Source organism: Pagrus major, chromosome 24, assembly GCF_040436345.1.
Source record: "Pagrus major chromosome 24, Pma_NU_1.0".
Classification (NCBI taxonomy): Eukaryota; Metazoa; Chordata; class Actinopteri; order Spariformes; family Sparidae; genus Pagrus; species Pagrus major.
In genome coordinates, this window is record NC_133238.1 from 16,465,374 (window position 1) to 16,492,447 (window position 27,074).

Here is a 27,074-nt window from a genome sequence, read left to right on the forward strand (position 1 = left end):
CACAACACCAATTTATTTTTCTCTCCTCAGAAAATGTTTTTTCTGCAAAGCAATTAAAACGTTATATGTTAATGGCAATAGCTCTGTTAAACTGAAACATGGGACTTCCCCTGGATTTAATCTGAAACGGGGCCTTCGTCAGGGACGCCCCATTTCACCTCATCTGTTTCTACTTTGTACACAAACTCTCACATGTCATGTTGTAAACAGTGGTATACAAGGAATCTCTGCTGCGGGAAGGGAGATCATCAGTCAGCTCGCTGACGACACCACAATCTTTCTAAAACATGCCGTCAGATACCTGTCGCCATTCATGTGATGAAGCAGTTTTCAGAGGCCTCTGGTCTGTGTCTGAATATAAATAAATGTGAACTGTCCCTTTAAAAGATTGAAATATACAAACTATTTGCAACATTACGATCGAGGAAGAAGTTACATACTCGGGTATTCTTATTGCTAAAGATGGGAAGGCGAGATGTCCTTTAAACTTCTCTCCAATCGTTAAAAACACTGAGAACAACTTGAATGAGTGGCTGCAAAGGGACTTGTCTCTAAAAGGCAGAGTGCTCCTGACCAAGGCTGAGGGGAAATCTGGGCTCACAGACGCAGCTCTCTCTTTACAGCTGGACAGTCACATCTGGAAAGATGCTGATAGGATGCTTTTTGACTTCATCTGGAAAAATCGTACACGTTATATCAAAAAAAGTGTTGTTATGAATAATTATGAATCCGTGGGCTCAACTTTTTGGACTTTAACACACTAAACAATACTTTTAAGATCCATTGGGCTGAGCACTTTGTAAAAAACCTGCTGTCTCAATGTGGAGTTTTATTCCCCACTGTATATTCTCTGGCTTTGGTGGTCTGAGCTTTATTTTGAACCGTAATTACAATGTGGACAAACTCCCTGTGAAACTGTCCACTTCCAGGGGTGGACTGGGACAAAAATTCAGCCCTGGCAATATTCTGCCCGCTACATTATCAGCGACACCACGTAGAAGTCCACAAATCTCGCGGCGTCTTCTCTCACACATACTACAAAGCAGAGTCATATTCCTTGATAGCAGTTAACAAATAAAGCACGTAGCAATGAACTCAAGGACTAAAACTGACAGCTACAGCAATCAACCAATCAATCTGTGTTCATTATAGTGTCAAATCACTGACAAGTATATGAAGCCAAGTAGCCTTTTTGTGACGTGGTGACACCTGGTGAACACATTTAACTTGAACTTAAAAGATATGCAGATGTTGGAAAATTAAAATCATCAATATGAAAATCTTCAACAAGGAAATAATCATAATCAAACTTATTATTTCCTGCAGGTTTACTCGTGTTTTGCATCTCTGTTTGCAGCTCATCAGGCCACGTGAATGTTCACTGTTGCTATGGCAACGAGAGACCGCTGACATTAGCATCTGTTAGCCAGCGTAGCTAAATCATCTGAACAATAATAATCCATAATATCAGAACAGAATCAGCCGCAGCTCCCAACAGTCACAGCCCTTTAACTCTGGGCTGATGTAATAATAACTGTATAATAATGTGCTGCCACATGTGAGATTGTCAAAGTGAGAACAATAACGGCTTCAGTCCCTGAGCAGCTGCGTTATTACATGCAAAGATATTAGCTTTTCTTTTTAACTTCATTCAATCTGTGCGATAAATCTACATGACACAGATCCGCTCCTGAGTCAGTGGAGTCAGGGACAGACAGTGTTACTGATGTATTAAATAACGCTGCGGGCACTTTCTGTTATTCCGACACCACACAGTCACATCTGCAGCACACGCATGATGAACACGCACACATGCTCGCTCAGACTCACCCCTCTGATCCCACTCTGACACTCACACACAACAGGACAAGCCTGTGTACACACACACGCACACATGAAACTACAGCAAGCAACAAAGTGCATCCAGCCCACAACCACAACCACAACTCATCTGGCTGCCTTGAATCTAAATCAGCATCATAGTCATTATCATCACAAGTCAACACTCATATCAGACTGATGTGCAGAGCCGCACGCACACACACACGCACGCACACACACACACACACACACACACACACACACACACACACACACACACACTGACTTGCGTTAGTGGTCCTTGAACTTCCTGAAGACCAGTCTGCGTCGCTCATTTGCTGGATGAGCTCCTTTAACTTTTCCAAATTTCGTGTTGCAGTGACTGAAATGGTTTCGTTTGGGGGATTTGCTTAATCAGGTGTGTCACATCGTGCACAATATCCAATGCATCTGGCATCACTTTGCATTTTTTCCCAGCGTCTTGGAGGCATAAGTTTAGGCAGCGTGGCAAACAGTGCACAAATACAGCTGCAGGATCGTGCACGTTAAAGCTCGCAGCGACTCCCCTCAAGTGACCTGACATGTTGCAGATACTGTGTCACAGACCAGATAAAGGACGTTTCTTTTAAGATCATACATTCAATTTATCCTGTCAATCATCTCCACATCTGTGTTAATGTCAACTGTACTTCTTGTGAACAGGAGGAAAATATGCGTCATCTTTGTTTTGAATGTCGTTACACTTATTTGTTTTGGATGGAACTGGGAAACATGTTTGAACCTTTGACAGGCATCGAGCTTAAACTTAAAAACAAGATATAATTCTCACTCATGATGAAAAAAACTTAAGGGAAAGGAATTGTTTGTGTTGAATCTTTTTATTTTACAAGGAAAATATTACGTCCATAAATGTAAATGGTCACCAAAAAACACATGTTTATGAATCTAAAATAGAAAACAGATTTTACATGCAGCTACTAAAAAACATGAAAGACAGAAAAGCTGTAAGAACCTTGAAATATTATAAATTATTACAATTATATGATTTGCTAAAACTCCTATCTATGTATATATATATTTGTTTTGTTTGTTTGTTTATTGTCTGCTCATTGTAATAAAAAATGTTTTTAATAAAGATGACCCCCCCCCCCCCCCCCCCCCAGCTGTTTCCGGTTCAAAGTTAACTTTCACTTTCACTGATCCTCGTCGTGACGCAGCAGCTTCTTCTCTCCGTTTGAAGGTAATTTAACGGTCATTTCTAATGTTTCACACTTTAATGACGCGGTGAAATCAGAGCAGAAGTGGAGTTAGTTGGTCAGTATCTGAGCACAGAGTGGTTGTCACTGTGTAGCTCCACTTACTGATGACTGAAGGCAGCTTTTCCTGCCTGAATCAGCCTGTGGAGGAGGCCGAGACGAGCCGCCGCTCTCCCGCTGTCTGACGCACTAAACGCGGCTGGAGAGCAGCTGTTCGCCTGGATGCGGGAGCTGGAGGTGCTGAGGGGGCTGCAGCACCCCCTAAAACGAGGCTGTGACATGGGCCGAACTTACAAGAAGGCCCGAACCATTCAGAATTTGTCATCGACAGCGTTTCACACAGTTTATAAAGGTCCTCTCAACTCAACAACTCACAAAATGGAGCGATTTTTCAAGGGAGTCTGGGGACTTCCTGTCCCTCCTCCTCTCCCTGCTGCTGCTGACTGCAGCTGATGTGACTTATAATATGTTGGTGTTCAGGTTCTTGTTCATAATGATCAGATACGTGTTGTCCTGGAGATTCAGATGAGTCCAAACACATGAGTGTGGCCCACCATTTACTATGACGTCATCACACAGACTGAGCCCTCAGCAGCAGCTGCATGAAGTGGAAACACGTGACTGAAGTACCTCAGGATTGTAGTTACGTGTAGTACTCGAGTAAATGTACTTTCCTCCACTGTTACTGGTGTTTCTAGAACAGTGAGTCCAGTCGTGTCTCGCTGGTTAAACTGGTGTTCAGAGCAGACGACTCACTTCCAGTCTGATGGCTCCATGACACCATCTAGTGGACTGACAGTAGAAGTGCAGCGTTCATGTGACGCTGATATGAAGCAGCCAATCAGTGGAGGAGCAGCTGATGTTCTGACAGGAGACATGATGGAAAGGCTGATTTCAGTTGATGTGCAGATGAATGATTTGTGTTTCCTCTCCAGATGAAAGTGTGTGTGAGCTGAGCAGCATGAATCAGTGTGAGGACAGAGAGGAGGGAGGCCCTCCCTCTAAAACCACTGGACCTGGACCTGGACCTGGGCCTGGACCTGGACCTGGACCTGGACCTGGACCTGGACCTGGACCTGAGCCCAGCTGTGTGTCCTTCAGGAGTGACCGGTCAATAGGTCGTTACATTGATTTTAAAGGACAACAGCCTCCTGCTGTAAAGAGGTGAGCTGTTAATAACATTAATATGTGACTGATTCGTGCTTTAACTGTGGAGAAAGATGTTTTTTGAAACCTGATGTTTATTTTCAGCTTCGTTCTTCTTCACTTAAATTTCTATTGTCACTTTAGAAAGCGGCCCAACAGAACCAGTCTTCAACTCTTCATTTCACTTCATTGAATTAGTTTGGTCCAATATTCTCTGAGGTTTATTCCTCATGTTTTCCACTATTTTATGGACACAAGCTTCTGTGTCTGAAGACTAGAAAGTCAATTAACATCTCTGGTGGTCGTCTTCTCTGTCCAACAGGAGACCAGCCTCTACTGGACCTGGACCTGGACCTGGACCTGAGCCCAGCTGTGTGTCCTTCAGAAGTGACCAGTCAATGGATGATTTTATTCATTTTAAACAACAGCGTTCATCAGACAGACAGTAAGTTGTCCTCATGTTGCTCTCTGTTGATGTTTGTCCTCATTAAATCCAGTCTGACCAGTTGTCCTGATGGTCTTCATGTCCTCAGAGTGATGATGGCGGTCAGAGCAGGATCAGTATTAAAGGACAGGTTCACAGTTTTTCATGTCTGTCCCTCAACAACTCTGACGACAGTGTTCCTCCTGTGTACAAACAGCAGTGACTCACCTCCTGCTGAGATCTGACCCCTGCTGCTGAGGAGAGGAGAGGCTGTGTGTTATATCTAACGTTACAAGGGCCCGACCCATCCGGGCTTCATGGGGCCGGTACTGAAACCCATATTAAGGAGTAGAAAACTCTGATAACTGATATATCAGCTGATTAAAAGTTTTTAATTATTCAAAGAATAAATAAAAACAAGTAACTTCTTTTTTGACCTGTTAAATATAGTTCAACACTTGAGACAAAGATATGAACTGAAGGCAGAACATTTTACTGTTTTACAATATTTAGTGTTAAAGGCGTCTAAAGGTCAACTTCTGCCCAATAATGATTATTTTCAGATCGGCTATAATCACCTGATTAATCGGTCGGACCTCCAATTTTTACTTCATACAGTGTTTGTTTGTGAAACATGCAGTTAAAACACTTTGTGTTTCACTTCAAAATATCAAGACACAAAACTGTTATTACAGTGCTTCTTTTTTATGTAAACAACATATCGAAAAGGACATGAACAAAAAATACAAAATAAAAATGAATAAAAGGAAAAACAGAGACCCACATCCCGACTTACAACAACCCACTCAGGACTGCAAGATGTTGCAGGTTTGCAAGATGCCAAGTTTTCTCAAAGTCTTTTAGTTTGTTCTGAATGAAGAACCGGATCATCTCAAAGTGGAGTGTGTCCATCAGCTCTGTGAGCCACAACTTCAGTGTAAAAACAATTTGTAGTTTTTATTCTCACTTTGATTCAGTTGATCTGAGCTCACTCTCAGTCTTTGACAGTTTGTGGTAGTCAGATTCGTGAAAGAACAATGAAAAATCATTTTTTGAATAGTTTGAGAGGCTTCACCAATTTGCACTGGACAGTTAACATCCAACTAGCTTGTGTTAGCTGCGTGTTCCTGTCCACAGTATTTTAGGGGTCAAGAGCTGGAGGGACTAAACCAGACAAGCTGCTGAACCAACCCAGTAAACTGACTGACTGTTGGTTCACAGTGGGATCAGCAGTACCACCAACACTTTGATGTCATGGGAAACCATCTGATTCAATGATGCCATCAGCACTTTAACTCAAAGGACCTTCAGCTTGTGTTTGTCTCTGAGTGGACAGACATAATGTGGCTGATTCTTCATGATTCCTCCACAGAGTCGACCAGGAGAGCTCAGAGGTTCCCAGAGGTCCGTCTGCCCAGCAGCATCAAACACACCTGGACTCCATATTTATGGTCTGTACATGAACAACAACTGCTTTTACATCCAGTCTGTTCACAATAATCTCCATGCTGCACTTTACAGACCAGTGGTGAATCTGTCCAACATGGATCTGATGTTTGGCTCCATGATGTTAAATGTTCTCGTTCACATAATATTCTGTTCCAGCTGCTGGAGGAGAACATTGTGACCTTTGTGAAGAACGAGCTGAAGAAGGTCCAGAAGGTTCTGAGTTCAGATTACCCAGAATGCCTTGAGAGTCAGAGGGAGGATGAGGAGGTGTTGGATGGTGAGGATGAAGAGCAGAGGAGGAGCAGCAGAGAGGCATTTCTGAAGATCACACTTCACTTCCTGAGGAGAATGAAGCAGGAGGAGCTGGCTGACTGTCTGCAGAGCAGTAAGAGGATTTCTCTAAAGATTTAACATGATGGATCAATGACTCAATTTATAATGTATCAACAGAAGGAGGAAAACTTGTTTATATGTGCTACTGTAGAGGAAGGAAATTGTCATATTTTCTTCATAAGTAACTTAATGAACTTTTTTGTTGTGTGTTTATTCAGGAAGTCATTCTGGAGTTTGTCAGCGTAAACTTAAATCTAACCTGAAGAAGAAGTTCCAGTGTGTATTTGAGGGGATCGCTAAAGCAGGAAACCCAACCCTTCTGAATCAGATCTACACAGAGCTCTACATCACAGAGGGAGGGACTGCAGAGGTCAATGATGAACATGAGGTCAGACAGATTGAAGCAGCATCCAGGAAACCAGACAGACCAGAAACAACAGTCAGACAAGAAGACATCTTTAAAGCCTCACCTGGAAGAGATGAACCAATCAGAACAGTGATGACAAAGGGAGTGGCTGGCATCGGGAAAACAGTCTTAACACAGAAGGTCACTCTGGACTGGGCTGAAGACAAAGCCAACCAGGACATACAGTTCACATTTCCATTCACTTTCAGAGAGCTGAATGTGCTGAAAGAGAAAAAGTTCAGCTTGGTGGAGCTTGTTCATCACTTCTTCACTGAAACCAAAGAAATCTCCAGCTTTGAAGAGTTCCAGGTTGTTTTCATCTTTGACGGTCTGGATGAGTGTCGACCTCCTCTGGATTTCCACAACACTAAAATCCTGACTGATGCCACAAAATCCACCTCAGTGGATGTGCTGCTGACAAACCTCATCAGGGGGAAACTGCTTCCCTCTGCTCGCCTCTGGATAACCACACGACCTGCGGCAGCCAATCAGATCCCTCCTTGGTGTGTTGACATGGTGACAGAGGTCAGAGGGTTCACTGACCCACAGAAGGAGGAGTACTTCAGGAAGAGATTCAGAGATGAGGAGCAGGCCACCAGAATCATCTCCCACATCAAGACATCACGAAGCCTCCACATCATGTGCCACATCCCAGTCTTCTGCTGGATCACTGCTACAGTTCTGGAGGATGTGTTGAAGACCAGAGAGGGAGGAGAGCTGCCCAAGACCCTGACTGAGATGTACATCTACTTCCTGGTGGTTCAGTCCAAAGTGAAGAAGGACAAGTATGATGGAGGAGCTGAGACAGATCCACACTGGACTCCAGAGAGCAGGAAGATGATTGAGTCTCTGGGAAAACTGGCTTTTGATCAGCTGCAGAGCGGCAACCTGATCTTCTATGAATCAGACCTGACAGAGTGTGGCATCGATATCACAGCAGCCTCAGTGTACTCAGGAGTGTTCACACAGATCTTTAAAGAGGAGAGAGGACTGTACCAGGACAAGGTGTTCTGCTTCGTCCATTTGAGTGTTCAGGAGTTTCTGGCTGCTCTTCATGGCCATCTGACATTCATCAACTCTGGAGTCAATCTGAGGTCAGAGGAAAAAACAGCAGCCAATCAATCTGCAGAGACACGTTTCTACCAGAGGGCTGTGGACGAGGCCTTACAGAGTCCAAATGGACACCTTGACCTGTTCCTCCGCTTCCTCCTGGGTCTTTCACTGCAGACCAATCAGACTCTCCTACAAGGTCTGCAGACACAGACAGGAAGTAGCTCACAGACAAATCAGGAAACAGTCAGTTACATCAAGAAGAAGTTTGAAGAGACTCTGCCTGCAGAGAGAAGCATCAATCTGTTCCACTGTCTGAATGAACTGAACGATCGATCTCTTGTGGAGGAGATCCAACAGTCCCTGAGATCAGGAAGTCTCTCCACAGATGAATTGTCTCCTGCTCAGTGGTCAGCTCTGGTCTTCATCTTACTGTCATCAGAAGAAGATCTGGATGTGTTTGACCTGAAGAAATACTCTGCTTCAGAGGAGGCTCTTCTGAGGCTGCTGCCAGTGGTCAAAGCCTCCAACAAAGCTCTGTAAGTGTGGAGAAGTTTTTTCAGAATGCAGTAAATGTGCTGTTATTGACCCAAATAGAAATAATGTTCTTGTTTGGTCATCATTCTTTATTCAGACTGAGTGACTGTAACCTCTCAGAGAGAAGCTGTGAAGCTCTGTCCTCAGCTCTCAGCTCCCAGTCCTCTAGTTTGAGAGAGCTGGACCTGAGTAACAACAACCTGCAGGATTCAGGAGTGAAGCAGCTGTCAGCTGGACTGGAGAGTCCACACTGCAATCTGGAAAGTTTGAGGTCAGATCATGTTACTGTTTGTTGTGAAATCATTTATATATTTCTGGTAGATTTTTTTGCCATCAAACTTGTTTTCTTTCAATGTACCTCTCATTAATTCAGCTCCTGCGCAGCATGAACAATGAGGAGGGAGAACCTCATTTATGTTTGACATCATATGACTTTGATAGCTGGATGTCTCTTCATTCTTGATTGAATTTTGATTTATTGTCACGCTGACAACATATTTAGAACTGAACAGCACTGGAGCAAGAGATTATATATACCAGTCATTCCCACAGCGTCACACTTAGACACACATCCTGACTGAGTTCATCATTTCACTGATTCACAGCAGAACGCCCACTTGCTTGTAGGACTTACAGTGATCATGTGCCAAAATATTTAGACACTAAGAAGCATTGAACCACATTCCAGCATAGTTTATGTGACATTACAACTCATAGCTTCAGGAAACCTGACCACTCTGTCTCTCTTTGAAAACTGCATTGAGATGATCTCATTCATAATGTATTTGTAACATATATGTTTTTGGTAAACACAGTAGTTATTTAATGAAGTATCTCTTTGAGATGGCTGGTGTATTCAACACAATATAAGTGGATGTGGATAAATAGTTTGGAGTGTTAATTTATGCACACATCTGCTCTTTTCAAGTTGATTAGGCCTATTGTGAAGTGGGTCGCAGTGTTATCATTTTTAAAAAGTGGGACCCCCTGGGGTGCTCCTGTAGCTCAGTTGGTAGAGCATGTGTCCCATGTACAGAGGCTTTGTCCTCACTGCAGCAGCCCAGGTTTCAAGTTCGACCTCTGGTCCTTTGCTGCGTGTCATCCCCCCTCTCTCATCCCCATTTCCTGTCATATATGTGAGCTGTCCTATATAAATAATCCTCCTAATATAAAGCCATGAAAAGGCTGATAAATACTTTTCTCTTTTTTAATGCATCCCCAGAAGAAAAGTTGGGGAAACCCTGATACTGTATCACCAAAACTCAACATTTACCATGTTATCTGTCTTCTTTTTTTTCTCTCCAGACTAAGTAGCTGTGACCTCTCAGAGAGAAGCTGTGAAGCTCTGTCCTCAGTTCTCAGCTCCCAGTCCTCTAGTCTGAGAGAGCTGGACCTGAGTAACAACAACCTGCAGGATTCAGGAGTGAAGGAGCTGTCTGTTGGACTGGAGAGTCCACAATGTAGACTTGAAACTCTCAGGTCAGATAGTTCATAGTTTGTCTCAAGTTATTTGTTATTTCTTTAACGTTTGAATTAAATTCTCTCTCTCGTCAGAACTCTTGTGTTTTGAAACAATGCCACTTTTTCTTGTTTCATGTCTGTTTAGTCCAGATTTAGTCTTGTTGATTTTTCATATCTCCGACATATTAGAGTAAAACAGAAAGGAAGTTCACATGTTCTACAATGATATTATAAATACTGTAAATGTCTTTTTTACTGTTCACGTTCCAGATTGAGTGTCTGTCACCTCTCAGAGAGAAGCTGTGAAGCTCTGTCCTCAGTTCTCAGCTCCCAGTCCTCTAGTCTGAGAGAGCTGGACCTGAGTAACAACAACCTGCAGGATTCAGGAGTGAAGCTACTTTCTGCTGAACTGAAGAGTTCGCACTGTGTCCTTGAAACTCTCAGGTCAGGATTCATTACATTATTTCATTATTTCATGTAACTTTACAATTGGAGCAGGTCTTGATCATACTCTTAATATTATTCATTTCATTGAAGAGACCCAACATTTCCCCTATGAGCAATCACTTGAGACAGTGGCGAGAAGAAAAATACCTTTTAACAGGCAGAAATCTCGAGCAGAACCGGACTCAGTGGTGGGCCGCCATCCGTCTCAATTGGTTGGGTTGAGAGAGAGAGAGACTGAAGCCCCATTCACACTGCCTTTTCAAGACGGGAATGTTGTGCTGATATTCCACCTCACTGTAGAATAAAATAGATGTTTATTGTCATTGTTTCAAAAACAACGAAACATAGATAGCAGCTCTTAGTTTGACAAATAAATATAAACAAGTATAACAAAATAGATAAAAATAGTAAAATATATACAACAAGATAAATAGACACAAGATTCAAGTATGTAGGTAATATGTACACAAGTGAGTATGTGTGTGGGGGTGGTAGTGGAGGGTTATTGCACTGGTGTGAAGTCTTTAGAGAGTGAGGGGTGAAGGGAGGGTTGTGCATTTCACTGCCTGTGGGAAGAAACTGTTCTTCAGTCTGTTTGTTCTAGATCTGATGGATCTATATCTCTTCCCAGAGGGCAGGGGGAGAACAGGTAATGTCCGGGGTGAGTGGGGTCCTTAACAATACAGCTGGCCTTCTTTTGGAGTCGGCCAGTGTAAATGTCTCTGAGAGGGGGTAGTGTCGTCCTGATGACACGCTCCGCTGCCCTCACCACCCGCTGCAGGTCCTTCCTGTCCTGTGTTGTGCAGCTGGAGAACCACACCGTGCAGCAGTAGGTCAGGAGGCTTTCTATCGCTGACCGATAGAAGTTGGTCAGCAGGTGGTGAGGGAGGTGAGCGTGCTTTAGCTTCCTGTAGGTGTGAAAGTTACAAAGGTGGAATGGGGGGACAGTTTCATTCCACCTCTGATCCTCCAACAGAGGTAGTAACACAGCCAAAACACAGGCGAGACGACCTGTGTGGACGGGAGTGTGATGTTCTGATAGTGTTCACAGTCTGACAACTTAACAGATCCTTCACTCATCAAAGTAACAATACAAAACCAATGAAACCACTAATCTATTTATATATATAAAATGTGGGTCTATCAGTCTATTCTGCACTTTGGTCCCGACTTACTGATCTTAACAACCATTGGATGGATTGCCATGAGGTTTTTGACATTCTTGCTCCCCTCAGGATGAACTGTAATTACTTTGGTGATCCTCCATCATCAGGTCATCATTTTAATCTGTACAATATGTTGGTTCATGACCAAATATTTGCAAAACTAATGGCATTTCCGTCATCTTCAGTTATACTCTGGGTTTAGTGCTGATAAGTAAATTAGTGAAATTAAGATGATGAATATAATAAACGTTAAACCCTTAAACACAGATGTGCACTGAATCATCAGGACCCTCAGCTGATCTGTGATGTGTGTTGTTTTGTGTGTCTGCAGGCTGTCAGGCTGTCTGATCACAGAGGAAGGCTGTACTTCTCTGGCCTCAGCTCTGGACTCCAACCCCTCCCATCTGAAAGAGCTGGACCTGAGCTACAATCATCCAGGAGACTCAGGAGTGAAGCTGCTGTCTGCTCGATTGGAGGATCTAGGCTGCAGACTGGACACTCTCAGGTATGAAGAGTCCTGCTGCAGCCACAAACAGTCAGTGTGAGAGTCTGTATCTCGAGTGTAGATGGTTCAGTGTCGGGAGGTCTGCTTCGTTTACTCCACCTCCAGTTGTTCAGTTCAGTTCAGGAGAAAAGGCAGCATGGCACGAAGCCAAGAGTTACCAGTGTAGAGATGAAGATCAGCGACCAGGAGAGTCTTGGCACAAACACTAAAGTTACACCTCTTTTTTCAGACTAGTTTAGTGCCTGTTCAAAATGTGCCTGTTTGATTTGTTGGCCTCTGGTTTTGCTGCTTGATGAACCGTCATCCAAACTACTTCACACTCCACACTGATTGCAGAGGGTTATCAAAACATTAACATTAAATCTAATTTCCACCACGTCACTGCTGTGTTATGATATTAATAATAACAATAGACCCTCTGTGTCAGATGTCTGATCAGAAAATACTGAACCTCAAATTCAAAAGATTTCTGTGACACATCAATTAATTTAATCACTGAATGTCATAGAAACTCTTTCCCTGAACTGGAGAATCAGTGTTTCTGCCAAAGTGCTTGACTTTGAACTTAAAATGGTTCTGACATGGATCTTTATCAGCACTGGAGTAACTGCATTCTAGATCATCACTGACAAGTGTATCTGTGCCTCAGTGTGAAACCATTTACAGACTGTAACAACTGCCTGTGGCATCAGTTTAAAGTGAACAGAAGATATGAAACAGTCCAATAACAACGTTAGATGACACAAGGTGGAACATTCTCGTCACATCACCATAACAGCAGCAGTGCATAGATTAATTTAAGATGGGTCAGTGGTGCCGTCTTGGCTCCTGTCATGAGGAAACTGCTGCTCCAGCTGAGTTTGGGCTGTTTTGGGTAGTTCTCATTATAACAGCCTGCAGGGGCAGGAAAGCTTCAGTGTTTTCCACCGTCAGCAAAATCAAATGACAAAAGAAAAGAAAACATTCAGTGATCAATCATCTGCTCCATTGATTAACATGATATGTGACCTGTGCAGAGCTGCAGCTCTCTACAGTAGCTGGTGGACCTCTGGTTTAATGCTGTTGTAATGTACTTCAGCCTGGCTCGTAGCTGCTGACTCAGCTTCACTTCAGCTGTTCTGGAGTCGTGTTCAGGTTCTGCTGGTGGAAATCCAATGTTTCCTGATTTTGATGCTTCACAATAAAAGCTTTCAAATAACTACATAATGCAGGACCTTTATTGTGAAGGATTTATAGGAAGTGTTAAACGCAGGAAGATGGCGTGACAACGTTGCATGAATGGACTTTTAATTTCTCTTCTGTGGCAGCAAACAACACACATGGTTTCAGTTACTAACTGAGTCCATCCACACACTTTATGGCCGACTACAGTAATAACAGCGTGCACTTTACTGTGACTGCAGCAACGTGCTCGTAGCTCTGTCACATACCGGAGAGACTCACTCCTACCAACACAACACAGAGTAGTGTTTGTTGGCACTAATTATAGGGCTGCAACTAACAACTATTTTCATAACCCATTAATCACATGAAAAGACAAAAGCTGATTTATTTATATTTTTATTAAAAAATAAAACATTGCTGAGGACTTCCGGTTGAGCAGCCATGTGGTAGGCAGCACAATAACAGAGCTCCCCGATCATCAAGATAAACGCCATATTTTTTCAAAAGATTGGTACACATTAACAGAAGAAGTTAAAGAGGCGTTTTAAAATATGCCCAAACCAAAACAAAAAAACGTTTCACAGACGAAGGAAAGGGCGCAAACAGCCGAGGAAGAGTCCGTCGAGGACGATACAGCTAGCAACCCTGACACAGGGGAGCTACAGTTGGATGCGGACATGGCTAACCTGCAAACGACGTGAAAATGCAGAGACTCTCCGTGAAATACGAGAGGACATTAAGGCAACTAACAGCAGAGTTGACGAAGCCGAAATGCGAATTTCAGAGACTGAGGAAAGAGTGCAGGGGCTGGAGGAGGCTACGAGGGAACTGCTAAAGCTACAGGCTAAGTTGGAAGATAAGCTAACGGATCAAGAGGGAAGAGCAAGACGGGAGAACATAAGAATTCACGGCATAGAAGAAGGGTCGGAGAGCAACTCCACATCGATGATAACATTCTTGGAAAATCTACTGAGGGAAAAACTGGAGTTGCCCCACACCGACGACCTAAAGATCGAGCGTGCGCATCGCGCACTGGGACCAAAACCACCGGCTGATTCTCCCCCGAGATCCATAGTTGTCAAGTTCTCCAGCAGCAAAACTAAAGAAGAAATCCTGAAACAGGTTTGGCGAAAAAAAATTGTTTCTGTATCAGGAGAAAAAAGTGTTTATGGATCACGACTATGCACCGGAGACCTTCAAGAAGCGGCGGAAATACGCGGAGGCGAAGAAGGTGCTGAGGGAGAATAATATTTGGTTCCAAACTCCTTTTCCAGCCAGAATGAGGGTGTTTTACGAGGGAGAGACATGCCTATACAACTCGGTAGAGGAGGCTACGAAGGACATGGTGAAGAGAGGTCTGTCTGTGTCAATATATAAACCACCGGCGAGCTGGGCTGATAGAGTCAAGAACCTGATGTGGCGCAAAATCCGGTCCCCGGGTGGAGGAGAGCAGCAGCCAGAGGCTCCGCGGGATGGTTTTAAAAAGAAACTGGACACTTTCAGACGGACTGACCGATGAACTTGTTTTGTCTTGGCGCGGATTCTCCACGGTATGGAGGCATAATAGTAGTGACTGTGGAACAAACAATTTAAAAAATAAAAAAAAAACTGCCGTGGGAGGCGTTTGGGTTAGTTTAATGACATTAATAATATAATATGTAAGATCGGGGGAGATCTGACTAAGCTAAAAGCATGGACCACTTTGAAAACTTAAAGGAGGGCCCTCCAAAGCTGGAGACGCATGGAGGCTTTCCCTCCGAGCCGGCAAAACATCTCGGCTCTTTCAGGGTCACAAACAAGACCTCAAAACAGGAAGCTCAACTTGAGACACTGGTGAAATGTACAAAGTTCACGTTTTTTCTGGAACTGTTCTAGTCATGTTTTTTTTTGTATTCATGTTTTTACAAAGTTCGAGTGGAGGGGGGGTAGTAAGACTAAAGATGTTTTACAATGGAAAGTCAAAAAGTTCCACTTAGGTTGGCTTCTTACAATGTGAAGGGAGTACTTAACCCGGTAAAAAGAAGCAAAATTCTGGGTAAAATGAAAAAAGACATGGTAGATATAATATTTCTGCAAGAGACCCATTTAACTGATTTGGAGCATGCTAAACTTAAAAGGCAGGGCTTCAATCAGGTTTAGCGTCATACAAAACAGGACACAGAAGGGGGGTGGCAACACTGATATCGAAAAGAGTAATCTTTGAAAAGGTAACAGAAATCACGGACAAGGAAGGAAGGTATAATATGGTTATAGGAAAATTAGAAGGGTCAGAAACCACTCTCTTAAATGTCTATGCGCCTCCAGGTGCGACGTGGGGGCTCTATAAACAAATCTTTGATCTAATGATTACGAAAGCTCAGGGAATGGTGATTTGTGGTGGTGACTTTAATCTGAGACTGAACCCAAAGTGGGATGTGTCAAGATTAACTCAAACCCAGAATAACACTGTAGGCAAAAAGGTAAGAAAGATGATAAGAGAGATGGGTATTTGTGATGTATGGAGGGAGTTCAATTCCACAACTAGAGATTATACCTTTTACTCCTCACCACATAAAACTTATTCAAGGATAGATTATTTATATGTACAGTAAAGATATAGGTTTTGTAAGGTCGTGTACAATTGGGATAATGGACTTGTCGGACCACAGTCCGGTGTATCTAGATTTAAATTTAAAAAACAGCAAAAATACTTTTTCCTGGAGACTTAATCTAAATGTACTTAAGGGAAAAATGAAGGAAGAACTCCAAGAGGAAATTAAGTTATACCTGTCAGAAAATGATAATGGGGAGGTTTCCCCCCTTATGGTATGGGATGCAGGTAAGGCTGTTTTGAGGGAAAATCATTGCGAAATTGGCACTACAAAAGAGGCTCAGACAGGAGAAATTGGATAAACTAGAAAAAGAGTTGGAAAACTTGGAAAAAAGACATAAAAAAGATACCCAATTGGACATTAGTCAGAAAATTGGGGAAATTAAAAATCAGATCAAAGAAATTTATGAGGCAGACATTCAGAAAAAACTAACCTTTTTGAAACAGAGGTATTATGAAGTAGGTAGTAAATCATCCAAAATTCTGGCATACAAATTAAGAAAACAACAAGCAGAGAGGGTAGTACATAAAATTAAAGACCCAATCACCAAACAAATGAAACATAAGTTTCAAGACATCCACAGTTGTTTTGAAAAATATTACAAAAACCTATATGCCCGGATGGCCTGTAAGGGGGACAAGTCACCTGAATCCCTGCTTGCATCACTTAATCTCCCAACAATTACAGAAGATCAGAATACAGCTTTACTGGCCAATGTGACTATAGGAGAACTCCAAAAGGAAATATCTAGACTCAAACCTAATAAGTCTCCGGGCTCTGATGGGTTTACAGCGGAATGGTATAAGACTTTTAGTGACTCTTTATCACCATTGTTGCTCAGAACTTTCAATTGGGTCCTTAAGAAAGGAGAAATTCCTCCATCTTGGAGGGAAGCGATTATAACTGTGATACCAAAAGAAGGGAAAGATGGGACAGATTGCTCTAATTACCGCCCAATTAGTTTGTTGAACCAGGATTATAAACTCTTCACATCAGTTCTAGCAAAACGCTTAGAAATAATACTTCCAGATATTATGCAGTTGGATCACACAGGTTTCATTAGGCAGAGGCAAACACAGGATAACGTTAGGAGGACATTACATGTAATTAACCATATAAACAAAGATAATTTAGAGGCTGTCCTGCTAGGGCTAGATGCAGAGAAGGCTTTCGACTCTGTTGATTGGTCTTTCTTATATAAGATACTAGAGAGATTCCAGTTCCACGATGATTTTGTTAGGACAATACAAGCTTTATACTGGAAGCCAACAGCTAAAATTCGGATAAACGGAGGATTATCAAACATTTTTGAATTAAAAAGGGGATGTCGACAAGGTTGTCCCGTGTCCCTGCTCTTATTCGCCATCTTTATAGAGCCCTTGAGTCAGTGGATAAGACAGAATGAAAAGATAAAGGGGATCATGGTGTCTCAAGAAGAACACAAAATTGCCCTGTTCGCAGATGATATTTTGATATACTTGGGGCATCCATCTGCTTCCCTTCCAGAATGGCTCATAACCCTGAGGGAATACGGCTTATTATCAGGTTATAAACTAAACACCCACAAATCTCAAATTTTGACATTTAATTATTCTCCTAGCCAATCCATCAAAGAGGAATTCAAAGTCAATTGGGAATCAAAGTCAGTTAAATACCTTGGTGTGAATATTCCTAAACATTTGAACACGATTATATCAGAGAACTATGACCCTCTAATTTCCAAAATTAAATCCGATCTGACCAGATGGAATCTAGTCCCCTTTTTAGGATTAGGTCAGAGGGCGGAAGCAATAAAAATGAACGTGTTACCCAGATTATTATATCTGTTCCAAAACACACCAGCAGAACTTCCAAAGGAGAAATTTCAAGAATTAGACAAATTAATATCACGATTCATCTGGCAGGGGAAGAGGCCAAGAATTCGCTATAAGACTCTTCAACTAGCAAAAGACAAAGGAGGCCTCTCTCTCCCGAATATTAAAAATTATTACCAAGCGGTGCAGATAAAAACTTTAGTTAACATTTGCAACCCTTCTTATAAAGCAGAGTGGAAAGACATAGAATGTCAGATATCTAGTGATATTCCATTACAAGCAATCATAGGGGACAGTGGGATGGTTGCCTGTCTAAAAGACATAAACCCATTGATAAAAATGTCAATTCAGATTTGGCACAGGGTAGTCAGCGAAAACAAGGCCAAAGAACCACACTGGATCATAAGATGGATTGGATATGACTCAGATTTCTTACCAAACAGGATGGATGCAAGATTTAAACAGTGGGCCGATAAAGGGTTAATAAAACACTGTGATCTCTACGAGGGGGACACGCTGCGACAATTCCAGGATCTTAAAAATCGATTCGATCTAACCAATCAGGATTTTTATAGATTTCTGCAACTTAGACATTACCTTGAGAAAATAATGAGAAAGGAAGAATTGCAACAAACTAATTTGGGTATAGTGAAGATATTTCTACTCGGCTACAGGTCAGACCCTGGACGTGGAAACATATCAAAGATATACAAGGTGTTACAAGAGGTAGAAGGGAATGATATTGCATATATAAAGGAGAAATGGGAGAAGGAGAGTAACATCGTAATACAGATGGAAATGTGGGGAAAAATAATCTCACAACAGTGGAAAAGTACATCTGCTCTGTCCTGGAGAGAATTTGGGTGGAAGACTATAGTTGGGTTTTTTAGAGTTCCAGCTCAAAGGATTTCTCTGGGAGCAAGTACATCCTGTTGGAGATCCTGTGGCGAGAATAAGGCAACACATCTTCATGTGTTTTGGGACGGCCCGGTCATTTCAACATATTGGAAAGAAATTAAATTGACCATGGAGAAAATCATGAAAATAGTGATTCCATCAGAGTTTGAGACTTTATGTATGGGATTAATACCAGACACTGTGAAGGGATCTGAAAACAAATATATGTATAATATCCTATTACTAGCGAGTAAGAAAGCAATCACAAGAAAATGGTTGGTAAAAGATTGGATAAACTTTATAAACTTTATAACTTTACTTTATAACAACTTTATAACAACGTTTAGGCAAGATACTGGGTAATGTGATAAAACCCCCTAGTTTTTGACTCCACTCATCTGGTTCAATTTTCTTTCTTTGTTTCAGCAATTACACAGTTACCAGTCAGCGTTATACATGTATTCTTTATTTAATCTATAATAATTATTATTTGTGTTGTTGATTTTGCCACCGCAGTCATTATTACCCCACTATAAGATATTGTTTGCAGGAGAAGTTATGAATGAAGAAAGGTGCATATGGGGCTGACAAATGTATTAATTTCAGAGCTGTTATTGTCTACTTTTATTTACTGCTGTATATTTATCTATTTTATTTATTCTATTTTTATTTCTCTAGTTATCATTATCACTTCTCACTTGTTGGATCCTTAAGTTCCCTACCAGTCCAGAACTTGTAAAGGATGTGATAGAAGAGAGGATGGGTGCTTTTGTAATGATGTGAATTTTTTTTAAATTAATTAATTATTTAAATTATTTACCTGTTTTTCTTTCATTATCTACTTGGATGATAAGACTTGTGGCATGTAAACAAACTTAAGAGCAACATGTATAACTTGTCTTTTCTGCAAATAAAAAGTTTAACAACAAAAAAACAAACAAAAAACATTGCTGTCACATTTTCCTCTTTAGTCTTGTTCAGTTCACTTTCAAACAACTTCAGACTGTAAAAGCAACATAAATGTATTAGAGGTGTGGAAATGTCTCCATTATAAGATGCATCACGATGCAGAGACAGAGCAGAATCCAGAGTCTGCAGCTCATGTCGATTGTTGATTGTTCGGCCTCAGCTGGACAATAAAGTTACGTTGTGACGTTGCTCCCATGTTTTGAACTGTGGGAGGACTTCTGACTGACGTTACTGATGTAGGAGGGATGTTGGAGGGAGGCAGAGATCATCTGAGAGGGATTAAAAAGAGTGTTTTTTAAACGGACATCTCGGGACACGTCAGATTTTATGAACTTGCTGTGAAGCAGGAACTGGACGAGACTTCTGCCTCACAACAATCACTAATCACGTCGGCCATTTTCAGCTGAAGCTAACGTCTGCAGCCATAAATAATAACTGTTACAGCAGCCCAGCTGATCAGCCGAGATCTGAGGAGGTGCTGTCAACTCTGCTGTCCAACTCTGAGAGAGGTGTGTGCAGCAGAGTCAGTAAATGTTTCATCTTAAAGCTGCCATGTGAAAACTATATTATTGTAGACACACGTGAAAGACGCTGCAGATGGAGACATGTTTTGTTTGATTACTGAAAAGATGCAGCTTTTATTTTGTAGCCTGCTGTAGTCTGATTATTGGAAGGACTTTCAGAATAAAAGGGGGATTTAAATGATGAAAAGTAGCCGTGTGCAGTGATACAGATCATCGAGGATGACGAACACTGAGATGCATCGAGAATCGTCGACAGCTGAATCGTAATCGAATCGTGAGGCCGGTGAAGATTCACACCTCTAAAATGTTTGTTACATGAAGAATGCAAAAGTAAAATATAGTTTGTTTTCTAAAGTGCACATAGCACTCCTTCATCCTCCACCATTGATAGTGGCCTCATGTGTGTTAGCAGCATACTGAGGATAGCATCAGTCAGAGCAGCTGCTGGCTGTGGTGTCATGGGGCCTCCTTCCTCACAACGTAGTCGCCATGTTGACTTGTTTCTTTGTGAAGTGAGAGACACAATATTATATAATATCAGTGTGCAGAGTAGCACAATTCACATGAAGCTCAGTGAACTCAGTAACTGCCTTGTTGTTTGAGTTAATATGTGCTGATGTAAAGGGCAAATACAGATCAGGCCTGTACAATAAAACACAACAACAACAGAGCAGCACTTCCTCACAACATGTGAAAAGTATCAACACATTAGAGAAACACATGTTCAACATGTAATAGATTACAAAGGGTTTGTTGAGCCAGTAGATGAAGAAACATGAACAGTCCTACTAGGGGAGAACCCAAAGAGCTGTGATCCAGCAGCAGTCTATGTTCTGCTGCCACAAACTGAGGGACAGTGAGTGACAGTCAGCTGAGAGTTGTTCATGTTATATGTGACGACACTTATTATTTAGTGTTGTGCTGTTATTGTCAGCTTTGGTTATAGTTCTGTCTCTGTTGTGTTTTGATCTACTGTACTCGTCTTTACACCAGAATGTTCTTCTTCTTTATCTTCTCAATGTTTGTGCGCTTGCTTTGGCCACATGTTTGTGTTACATGGTGCCAATAAAGACATTTTTGAATTTAGGAAATGAAATAAAACAATAACTGGACATTGTGAATGCAGCCTGAGCCGTGCACTGAGAATAAAAAGGACATGTAATATATATTTGAACAGAACAGATATGCTCAAGTTTCTATTGTGCAGAAATAAAGACTTGACTTCAGACGATCTCTTACTATGACATGAAATATTGTAAAAACTCCTCTTATGTCCTCCAGTGTCTCTGAGCGTACTGCAGCTAATTACCCAGCAGGGGGCGACACTGATCCATCACAAACCTGAGAGCACAGGTGGAAGGTGTTTCTGTCTTAAACGCTGCTTTTTAAATTGAAAGCTGTGATGTAGCCGGGCCCTAATCTTGTGTTTGCAGGAACAACAGGTTTACTAATGGATGAAGTTCATCAGCTCCAAAAGTTCATCCTGTCCAAACTTTTGTCAGTCAGCCTGTCCAACAAACAAACACTGCTGCTCATTAAAACACTGAACAATCAGTGACTAAAGGGACAGACACTACGGATCAGTGTAGACAGGTTCTGGGTTTGAAAGGTTCACTAAGTTACGGTGTCGAGTCTCCTTCACCCGTAGTGGCTCCGACGTGCTTTCTCTTCAGCTGCTCAGTGATGTGGTGCTACCGGGCCATGTGAGAGCAGCTCTGCACATCTTGTAGCTGTTTTCTTTGAACACTTTAATATAAAGTGCTGCCACACTTTTGATGACTTGGCTCGTACACTTTTCTCTTCTGTAACGTTTGTAGTTCCCGTTGCCTCCGTGGCCTCCGCTATATTGCAAACGCTAACGGAGCCCATTCAGAAAGGAGACGGCGCGACTCCGAGTAGCTTCCTGTTTCATCACCTGAGCTACGCGAGGCGCCATTGGCTGGCTTACTGCTCCACCGCAGGAGACCAGAACTGCTGCACTGAATGTGTTTTCCTGACGTATCTTCGGCTCGACCGTCTTTGACTATGAAGTGAAGCAGCTCGCTCCGTGCCACAGCGCCTGCATCGTAACGTCAACCGACTAATCCACCGTGAAACTGGTCGGCAGCTGTTTTTATAACGGATTTAATGGGTCAGTTGTCGCGGCCCTAAAAACTTCTAACATTGAATTCAAAGTCAACACTGCACTTCTGTGAGTCCTCAGCAACAAACCTGCCAAGTATAAAGTAGACTGGATGAACGGTTCTGGAGACATGTGGACCACAGACAGACAGACAGAAAGACAGATTCCTGGCTTCATAGTCAGATGTTCCTCTGTCACATCTGGACACATCATGTTTACCACAGCAGATTTCACACTAAGAGACATTTTCTGTCATTTGTTGTGCTTTTAATGGCATCAAACATGACATGAAGTTCTCCTCACAGTAACTATTACTGCTGTAACATCCATCAGATATCAATCCAGCACCAAACTATAGTAACATGAACATGAACACATGAAATGATGCTGTTTCTACCACAAACAGCTTCAGTGACACTTGTGAGCTTCTGGAGGGAAACAGTCTGGGAGTCTCTGTCTCTTGGTTTTGTGGCAGAGGTCGGGAACCAACGTCCAACGTTTCCTGATGATTTATTACGTATAAACTGTATTTGTTTCTTTGCTCAATGAAACAAAGCAGCAGAAACACAGCGAGAACAAAAAGCAGACTGTGCAGGTGAGATTCAGAAAAGCCCTGGAAGCTTCAAACAGGAATCTGACCTCAAAAGTTCTGACATCCAAATCCAAAAGTCCTGTAATATACAAACATAAGCACAAGCTGACATTGGATCAGACAGCAAGCGTCAGGTAGCCCACAGGAAACAGCAGCAACATCCAATAACATAAAGATGAAGTCATAAATCCAAACAGAGGTTTGTGTGTGTCCTCACATGTTGTCGTCCTCTTTCACACACACCAACATCCTGTGGCTCACTCTCAGTGTGTGAGGAGAGTGGCAGAGGTGAAGAGGTTCAGGGAAACAGGGAGAAGCAGCCTGATGGACATGTTGTGTTTCTGTGTATGAGTCATGTCATGTCCATGTTTGCATGCTGAAAGAGGATGTGCTGCTCTGACCCCCCTCCTCCTTTCAGGGTGGAGCCTGCTGGAGTCCGATGGTTGACACCAGGTCTGAGGAAGTGTGAGTGTGTTTTTACTTTGATTCAGCTTCACACTGTGACATCACTCAGTCACATCTGTGATGTCATCACCACACTGATGATACATTAATAACTGCAGCTGTGTTGTGTCTTTTTCTCTCCATCAGATTCCTGTGAGCTCACAGTCGACACAAACACAGTCAGCAGAGACATCAAACTGTCTGACAACAACAGGAAGATGAGACGTGTGGAGGAGGATCAGTCATATCCTGATCATCCAGAGAGGTTTGAGTCCTGGTGGACTCAGCTGCTGTGTAGAACTGGTCTGACTGGTCGCTGTTACTGGGAGGTCGAGTGGAGAGGAGATGTTTCTATATCAGTGAGTTACAGAGGAATCAGCAGGAGAGGAGACAATGAAGACTGTGTGTTTGGATGGAATGATCAGTCCTGGAGACTGAGCTGCTGTAATGGTTGTTACTATGTCTGTCACAATAACAGAGACACAGTCATCTCCTCCTCCTCCTCCTCCTCCTCTTCCTCCTCCTCCTCCTCCTCCTCCCCCTCTGGTAGAGTAGCAGTGTATGTGGACTGTCCTGCTGGCACTCTGTCCTTCTACAGAGTCTCCTCTGACTCACTGATCCACCTCCACACCTTCAGCACCACATTCACTGAACCTCTTTATCCTGGATTTGGGTTCTGGTCCAGTCCTGGTTCCTCAGTGTGTCTGTGTGGTGTTTAGTCTGCAGAGTCTCCTCCTGTCACAGAAACATTGTCAGTGCTGAACAGTTGAGTCTGTACAGGATCACAGTCACATCAATCTTTCAGCTTCTTGTAATAAATTCATCAGTGAACTTTGTACAAAATGATTCAAACTGATTGTAAAGATTGATGGTTTCCTCGTCATCAATGATTCTGTTCTGCACATTAAAACTGAGACATCACTTCACTTTGTTCTGCACTTGTTGTATTTGACAGTCGTCAGCATGAAGCTGGTGACTCACAGAAGGACTTTAACAGGCAGCCGCTGTAAAGACTTTAAAACAGGCGTAACGTGCGTCTCCTTCTGGTCTGAGTCAGCAGTCGTGCACCAGGATGTTGAATTAGCTGCTTTCATAATGTTTCTGTGCGAGTGTTACGGCCTCCGTTCATAAAAGTCAGAGCTGAGGCTCAGAAGGGGCTGGAGGATGCAACATATGAAGGACACCAGACACAAGGTTCATAGTTAACTCACAGCTTTTATTACATCATTCAAATTATTCCCAAAAGAAACCCAGGAACAAACAAAAAGGGGCTGAAAGGAACAAAAGATAACCACCTACACTATGTATAAAGTAGAGACACTGTTAGCACTGTTAGCTAGGTGTAGAGCAGAGGCACTGTTAGCTAGGTGTTGAGTAGAGGCACTGTTAGCTAGGTGTTGAGTAGAGGCACTGTTAGCTAGGTGTTGAGTAGCATTTCTGTTAGCTAGGTGTAGAGTAGCATTTCTGTTAGCTAGGTGTTGAGTAGAGGCACTGTTAGCTAGGTGTTGAGTAGCATTTCTGTTAGCTAGGTGTAGAGTAGCATTTCTGTTAGCTAGGTGTAGAGCAGAGACACTGTTAGCTAGGTGTGGGGCAGCGACACTGTTAGCTAGGTGTAGAGCAGAGGCACTGTTAGCTAGGTGTAGAGCAGAGGCACTGTTAGCTAGGTGTAGAGCAGCATTTCTGTTAGCTAGGTGTAGAGCAGATGCACTGTTAGCTAGGTGCAGAATAGACGCACTGTTAGCTAGGTGTTGAGTAGAGGCACTGTTAGCTAGGTGTAGATCAGAGGCACTGTTAGCTAGGTGTAGAGCAGAGGCACTGTTAGCTAGGTGCAGAGCAGAGGCACTGTTAGCTAGGTGTAGAGTAGCATTTCTGTTAGCTAGGTGTAGAGCAGATGCACTGTTGGCTAGATGTTTAGTAGAGACACTGTTAGCTAGGTGTAGAACAGAGGCACTGTTAGCTAGGTGTAGATCAGAGGCACAGTTAGCTAGGTGTAGAGTAGCATTTCTGTTAGCTAGGTGTAGAGCAGATGCACTGTTAGCTAGGTGCAGAGTAGAGGCACTATTAGCTAGGTGTTTAGTAGAGACACTGTTAGCTAGGTGTAGAACAGAGGCACTGTTAGCTAGGTGCAGAGCAGAGGCAATGTTAGCTAGGTGTAGAGCAGACGCTCTGTTAGCTAGGTGTAGAGTAGCATTTCTGTTAGCTAGGTGTAGAGTAGAGGCACAGTTAGCTAGGTGTAGAGTAGCATTTATGTTAGCTAGGTGTAGAGCAGATGCACTGTTAGCTAGGTGCAGAGTAGAGGCACTATTAGCTAGGTGTTTAGTAGAGACACTGTTAGCTAGGTGTAGAGCAGAGGCACTGTTAGCTAGGTGTAGAGCAGACGCTCTGTTAGCTAGGTGTAGAGTAGCATTTCTGTTAGCTAGGTGTAGAGCAGATGCACTGTTAGCTAGATGCAGAGCAGATGCACTGTTAGCTAGGTGCAGAGTAAAGGCACTGTTAGCTAGGTGCAGAGCAGAGGCACTGTTAGCTAGGTGCAGAGCAGATGCACTGTTAGCTAGGTGTTTAGTAGAGACACTGTTAGCTAGGTGTAGAGCAGAGGCACTGTTAGCTAGGTGTAGAGTAGCATTTCTGTTAGCTAGGTGTAGAGCAGATGCACTGTTAGCTAGGTGTTTAGTAGAGACACTGTTAGCTAGGTGTAGAGCAGAGGCACTGTTAGCTAGGTGTAGAGTAGCATTTCTGTTAGCTAGGTGTAGAGCAGATGCACTGTTAGCTAGGTGCAGAGTAGAGGCACTGTTAGCTAGGTGTTTAGTAGAGACACTGTTAGCTAGGTGTAGATCAGAGGCACTGTTAGCTAGGTGCAGAGCAGAGGTACTGTTAGCTAGGTGCAGAGTAGAGGCACTGTTAGCTAGGTGTTTAGTAGAGACACTGTTAGCTAGGTGTAGAACAGAGGCACTGTTAGCTAGGTGTTTAGTAGAGACACTGTTAGCTAGGTGTAGATCAGAGGCACTGTTAGCTAGGTGTTTAGTAGAGACACTGTTAGCTAGGTGTAGATCAGAGGCACTGTTAGCTAGGTGTAGAGTAGCATTTCTGTTATTTAGGTGTAGAGTAGCATTTCTGTTAGCTAGGTGTAGAGCAGATGCACTGTTAGCTAGGTGCAGAATAGAGGCACTGTTAGCTAGGTGTTGAGTAGAGGCACTGTTAGCTAGGTGTAGATCAGAGGCACTGTTAGCTAGGTGTTGAGTAGAGACACTGTTAGCTAGGTGTAGAACAGAGGCACTGTTAGCTAGGTGTAGATCAGAGGCACAGTTAGCTAGGTGTAGAGTAGCATTTCTGTTAGCTAGGTGTAGAGCAGATGCACTGTTAGCTAGGTGCAGAGTAGAGGCACTATTAGCTAGGTGTTTAGTAGAGACACTGTTAGCTAGGTGTAGAACAGAGGCACTGTTAGCTAGGTGCAGAGCAGAGGCAATGTTAGCTAGGTGTAGAGCAGAGGCAATGTTAGCTAGGTGTAGAGCAGACGCTCTGTTAGCTAGGTGTAGAGTAGCATTTCTGTTAGCTAGGTGTAGAGCAGATGCACTGTTAGCTAGATGCAGAGCAGATGCACTGTTAGCTAGGTGCAGAGTAAAGGCACTGTTAGCTAGGTGCAGAGCAGATGCACTGTTAGCTAGGTGTTTAGTAGAGACACTGTTAGCTAGGTGTAGAGCAGAGGCACTGTTAGCTAGGTGTAGAGTAGCATTTCTGTTAGCTAGGTGTAGAGCAGATGCACTGTTAGCTAGGTGTTTAGTAGAGACACTGTTAGCTAGGTGTAGAGCAGAGGCACTGTTAGCTAGGTGTAGAGTAGCATTTCTGTTAGCTAGGTGTAGAGCAGATGCACTGTTAGCTAGGTGCAGAGTAGAGGCACTGTTAGCTAGGTGTTTAGTAGAGACACTGTTAGCTAGGTGTAGATCAGAGGCACTGTTAGC

The 27,074-nt window shown here is 42.8% G+C and overlaps 1 protein-coding gene across 1 annotated transcript; it reads left to right on the top strand.

Annotated features, from left to right (window-relative positions):
- The first annotated feature begins 3,666 nt into the window (after positions 1–3,666).
- LOC141020398 (uncharacterized) lies at positions 3,667–24,044 on the top strand. The gene is made up of 11 exons (XM_073495455.1): positions 3,667–4,241; positions 4,546–4,668; positions 6,020–6,098; positions 6,253–6,481; positions 6,648–8,424; positions 8,520–8,693; positions 9,728–9,901; positions 10,154–10,327; positions 11,828–12,001; positions 23,093–23,139; positions 23,266–24,044. Exons 1-11 carry the CDS (start codon positions 3,991–3,993, stop codon positions 23,835–23,837), a joined length of 3,774 nt encoding a protein of 1,257 aa, XP_073351556.1. The 5' UTR covers positions 3,667–3,990; the 3' UTR covers positions 23,838–24,044.
- The last annotated feature ends 3,030 nt before the right edge of the window (positions 24,045–27,074 follow it).

What these genes read in the sequence shown, in the direction of transcription:
- LOC141020398 (XM_073495455.1), top strand. Translation starts at nt 3,991, where the DNA reads ATGATTTGTGTTTCCTCTCCAGATGAAAGTGTGTGTGAGCTGAGCAGC. An exon ending in TGTAGACTTGAAACTCTCAG is followed by an intron (nt 9,902 to 10,153) that starts GTCAGATAGTTC and finishes TTCACGTTCCAG; the next exon opens with ATTGAGTGTCTGTCACCTCT. An exon ending in GACACCAGGTCTGAGGAAGT is followed by an intron (nt 23,140 to 23,265) that starts GTGAGTGTGTTT and finishes TCTCTCCATCAG; the next exon opens with ATTCCTGTGAGCTCACAGTC.